This window comes from Temnothorax longispinosus, chromosome 4 (genome assembly GCF_030848805.1).
Source record: "Temnothorax longispinosus isolate EJ_2023e chromosome 4, Tlon_JGU_v1, whole genome shotgun sequence".
NCBI classification, from domain to species: Eukaryota; Metazoa; Arthropoda; class Insecta; order Hymenoptera; family Formicidae; genus Temnothorax; species Temnothorax longispinosus.
In genome coordinates this window covers 3,834,189-3,839,958 of record NC_092361.1, presented here as the reverse complement: position 1 = coordinate 3,839,958, position 5,770 = coordinate 3,834,189, and the positions used below count along the sequence as shown (strand labels likewise).

The following is a 5,770-nucleotide window of genomic DNA, read 5'->3' as shown; positions in this document are numbered from 1 at the left end:
GGAGGCTCTAAGATCTCTTGTCTCTCTCACACAGTACAAGTGCGCACGCGCCGCCACTACCTCCCCGATAGTAACAACTCGCGGTAGCAATCAGAACTAGAAAACAAGACCGCTTAGCGGACCTTCCCCCACCACTAAAAAAGCGAGGAGTTATCCAACCTGTATATACAACCGTGGTCTGTCCTAAACGTCACTGACAAAATGAAAATCCAAAAGCATCTTTCGGACGACACTGGTATAATAAAATAAAAATTATAATAAAAATCAGATGCGTCTATTCTGACGGTACTAGCCAAATAAAATGCCAAAAGCGTCTATTCAGACGGTACTGATTATAATAAAAGTCAGATGCGTCCGTTTTGACGGTATTGATTTTTTACAAATGTATCATGTGTATCATTTGTAAATAAAAATCAAAAAGACGAAAAAATTATATTGAATGCGTTCTCACAGAAATAGACCTATAATAGAAAATGGAGAGAGAAGCTCATTTTATATTCTCAATATTAAAAATTACATAATTTTGATTTTGTAATATTTGTGTACACTTGAAAAAAAATGTACTGTAAATATATTTATTACTTTATATTAGAAATATATGTACATACAGTACATATATGGAGGGGTAAAAACTACAGTGGTGTGTCAAATTTTTAAAAATATTTTCTCGTGTGCATAGATGTAATTTTCATATTGTACAGATTGTATCTATGCACACCAAAAAATATTTCAAAAATTTTGACTTACACCACTGCAGTTTTTACCCCTCTATATGTAGATATGTACATTTTATATTGTAAATATCAACAGTACATATAGGTATATGTATAGTAAAAATTTGTATATTTTTTATTATTCACTTTCGGTCAAATGAAAGTATCTATAACACCGAGAGCACATGTTCATATACATATAATGCGCGTGTACATATGTTCATGTACAGAGTGTGTCCCTACAAAGATACTCTGTTCTGTTTCGCCGATTTATACGAAAGTTTATCGCATACGGCGTGATCCATTTCAAATATCCTAAGAAACGTAAAATTACGTTTTGCTCGAAAATATCTTAACATATCGTCGAGGCAAAACGTTTCTACTCCGTCTGATCATGCTATTGTGTTATTATAGGGTAAACCAGCCAGTGAATGAACGGGGCCCAGTAAATGAACAAAATCACTTATATTTTAAATATGAAAAAAATTATAGGTCGAAGATAAATGATTTTGTGCTGAAAATTAAGAGAAAAATTCACAGATGGCGTTGAGATCAATGTCACGGTTATAAACAAAGTGTCGACTTAAGGAGAAATATTTTCATGCTTATGACGTGCAAGCTAATAAGAGGTTAACTTTGGAGAGGTTGCAATTTTACGTTTGAATAAGCGTTATAATTGATTTTCGAAGGTAAATATTGCATCATATAAGTAAAGATAGAGTCAATATTTTATTTTGTCAAACATTTTTCTGTAAATTCGTAAAAATACGCTAAATATAATGATGTCTATTCATTGGTGTGATTTTCTAACCTTTTCCCAGTGAATGAACATGTGGGCTCTATTTTAGTAATTAGGTAGTTTCTAGATAGTAATATATAAATTGACTTGACATTTTTAATTTTTGTCTTATTTTTTTGTGAAATTGCAAAATAACTGGTCAATATTTATATTTATTTATTTATGTCTATATATTCCTTTAAATTTTATGAGTATTGTAGTTACTGAATAAAAAGAAAATCTCACCAATGATATTATTGCTCATAGATGGCATCGACAAAAAAGAAAGGCCCAAAAAAAGTATATGAAAGATTTAAATATACAGAAAAAGATATGGAAGAGGCTCTGAAAGCTGCTCGGAGTGGTATGTCAATCTCCACCGCAGCAGCAACATATAATGTTCCAAAATCAACATTGCATGGCAGATACACTTGCAAAGTTCCTAATCAGCGTAAGATGGGACCCAAGTCGATACTTACAGAGGCAGAAGAGGATCGCTTAGAGAAGTGGATCTTAGGCAAGGCTCAGGTTGGCTTTCCTATGCACCCAGACGAGGTGAAGGATGCTGTACAACGTGTCATCGAAGAATGTCCACGCGAAAATCCATTTAAAAATAATAGACCTGGTGAAAAATGGATGGATCTATTTCTAAAAAGGCATCCAGAAATTCGTAAAAAGAATACAGAAATTATTTCGAAGGCTCGTGCCTGTGTCACCGAAGAAGGACTAAGACAGTGGTTTGCTGAAGCGAGAGCCTTTTTGGAAGAAAACGATGTGCTTGATATTCTTAACAGACCTCGCAGCATATTTAACGGTGACGAGACAGGTGTGCAAACATGCCCGAAAAGTGGTTTGTTATTAGGCCCAAAAAGCGAGAAAAATTTCTATGTAATTGCGAACGGCAAGGAAAAAGAGTGCATAACGGTTCTCTGCACGTTTTCTGCTGCTGGTGAGGCAATACCACCGATGATCGTATTTCCCTATAAAAGAATTCCGGTACACATTGCCCAATCAGTCCCAGACGGGTGGCCAATTGGTCGGTCAGATAGTGGTTGGATGATACACGCCACATTCTATGAATATGTAGCCAACGTTTTTTATCCATGGTGCGTAGAAAATAACGTACAATTCCCGGTGCTATACTTCCTTGATGGACATAAATCTCACATCAGTTTGGCACTTCGAGATTTCTGTGTCGAACACGCAATCATTCTCTACTGCTTGCCGCCTAATTCCACTCACATAATGCAACCGTGCGACGTTACAATATTTAAACCATTGAAAGCACATTGGAAAAAAGTAGTGTACGAACACAAACAGCAAACGCAGAAACCAATTACGAAAGCAAATTTTGCTTTGTTATTCAAAAAAGCTTTTGACCGTCTATTACTTAAAGCAGAAACTATTCAGAATGGCTTTAAAACTTGCGGATTGTATCCTTTCGACGAGAATGCGGTTAATTATAGTAAGTGCATTTCCACTAGGAGAGCCAATCTTCAACAAATGTCATTAAAATCCATCTCGACACAGGACTTTGCTTCAACAAAGAAAGTCATAGAGCACGTTATTGGACCTGCAAAAGCCAAATCGTTTGCGAAAATGAGAAATGCAATCCAAGGCGAAAATGCTACCGATCCTCTCTTTACGCTGTGGACAATTTGTACCGATCATGTTGAAGATATACATATGTCAAACGACGAAGAAAGCATTCCCAACACTCTAGTACAGGCTCAAGAAAATGTCATTCTGATCCCGGACGATGCAATATTGCAAGAAGTTGAGAATTCTATCTCGTTTCCCTTCGAAGAATTGACGGATCCTAATTGTAAGTCAGGTCTATCATCCCCAATTAAAAAATTTTTTGCTTGAATATTTTACACATTTTTTTGTACAGACTTCGTGCATTTTTATACTACGAAAGTTTGAGTATGGTGCGGTTAATCAGACAATTAATAATTTTAATATTCTACATCAAATAACATTTCTTCTTTTCAATCAAAATTTACAATTATAATAAAAAATATATGAATTCTATTTTGTAAATACATGATAAAAATAAAAAATAAATACAGTAAAAATATATGAATGTGTATTTTGAGTCGATCGCTTATTACCTATTTCTTTGTTTCTATTATGCATTTTCAGCGGATTTGCCAATATATAAGATCGTTATGGAGGATTCCACTAAGGAAGAAAGAAAGATGATTGATAGCGAGTATACACGACTAGTCTTAGATGAAAATCGGAACAACCTGGAGGAAAATGATGAAACTATTGTCAGCGAATGCATAGTAAATATCTTACATAAAGAGAATAATAATTTGGGAATCCATGAAACAAATATAGAGAAAGAGAGTCATTCCGATGGAAATAACAAGATTGACGAAAATGAACGCGCATCAAGCACCACTCATCAGCAAGAAAATGTTCCATTGGAAACTTCGACTGAAGAGGAAAATAACTTGCCAAATGAGAATCAGAATAAGAAGTATAATATGTCACAAGTTGCATTGTCTAGTCGAGGAAACGTACCCATAGAAAAAATATGGGAAAAGCATCTTAAGTGGCCCGAGTTCGAGAAAAAAGACCAGAAAGTCAATCGAGAACCAAATTCCTTAAAAAAAAATTTACCATACGCAATAACATCTTCAAAATGGAAACATTATTACGAATTGATAAAACGAGAGCAAGAGGAAAAAGAAAGAAAAGCTGCGGAACGACTTGTCAAGCAAAACATTAAAAAAGAATCGGTTGAGGCTGCAAAAGCAGAAAAAAGAAAAGCAAGGGCTGAAAAAGCGAAAGAGAAAGAAGAGAAGAAAAACATTAAAAAAGAATTGGTTGAGGCTGCAAAAGCAGAAAAAAGAAAAGCAATGGCTGAAAAAGCGAAAGAGAAAGAAGAGAAGGCAGAAATGAAAAAAAAAGCGAAAATTGAAAGAGAGCAGACTTCAAAACCAAAGACACGACAACGTGCAATTAAAAAAACGTCTCTAGCTACGTAAGTGGAGATAATGTATAAGAAATAATGTATAATAAATATAATATAATAGATGTGTGTATAAGTATCTCTTTCATATCGTTTGCCTTCGAGATACCTAAAACTATTCTCAAGAGTAAAGAAACCAAAAAAGCTTTATGTTAGGTTAGGTTAGATTAGCGTTGTGATACATAGGTTTATGCTTTATAATGTTATTCCAGTGCAAAAATAACATTCTGTGATTGTTAAAATATAATATTTAACTTTAATTATTAAGACATTTATATACATTAGTAGGTATATATCTACATGGAATACGTGTTCATTCACTGGTAAGCAGCCGTTCATTTACTGGCAATTCTGTTCATTCACTGGTATATCGGTCCTTTTGTCACTTTTCTATTTATTTTGTAAATGTTTTATTCTGAAAGCACCTTTAATATTTTTTTTAATAATCAGTATGATATATTGAATCAACTACATCGATGCTGAAAGTGATACGGATAATAATTTTATTTCACGTCTCTAATGAATAGGAGACGCCGCTTATTTGTTCATTCACTGGCTGGTTTACCCTACTTATTCAAGTGTAACCAGTTATTCCACCATATGGCAAATTCGAATGACTGCACAACAATTAAAAATGAAAAGTAGAAGCGATGATACGGTAAATCTTTTTTTTCCTATCTTTTTATTTTATCTGAATAAAATTTTAATAAAACGTATTTTATAGCTATCTTTGGTACGTACTGTGCACGAAACCGAAGTACTCAAAAAAATTTAATAAAGCACTAAATTTTGCACTTAATAACTGCCCAGCAAATTATGCTTATATAATATTTGAAATTTTAAATGCATGGGAGGAGAAACGCTCTACAGCAATAAAAAAATACAAAAAGAACAAAGAAAAGATGCTGGATAATATTTTTCAGGTATCTTTGGTTCGTACTACGCATCAAAATAAAGTACTTAAAAAAATGTAGTCAAGCATTGAATACTATTCACAAAATTATGCCTATGCAATATTAAAAAATTTAAACTCATGGAAGGAAATGCGTTCAGCAGCAATCAGAGAGTATAAAAACTTGCACGGCAATATCTTTGGGAAAGTTCTTAGGGATTACGACTTAAATCAACGGTTACGACCAGCATAAATCAGCCTTAACAACAAATTAAATTTTTATTTAATTAGCAAATTGGTAATTAGTCACAAAAAATACTAATTACGTAAAAATTAATATTTAAGCAAAAGTGAATAACTCATTGCTTAAAAAATTAGTAACTTGTCAGAGAAAAATGTCTAAT

General features: G+C 33.5%; 1 protein-coding gene across 1 annotated transcript; it reads left to right on the top strand.

Annotated features, from left to right (window-relative positions):
* Window positions 1-1,280: 1,280 nt before the first annotated feature.
* On the top strand, window positions 1,281-3,360 carry LOC139811582 (uncharacterized). Its single transcript, XM_071775855.1, has 2 exons — window positions 1,281-1,402; window positions 1,759-3,360. The coding sequence occupies exon 2, from the start codon at window positions 1,759-1,761 to the stop codon at window positions 3,358-3,360; it is 1,602 nt and encodes a 533-aa protein (XP_071631956.1). The 5' UTR covers window positions 1,281-1,402.
* The last annotated feature ends 2,410 nt before the right edge of the window (window positions 3,361-5,770 follow it).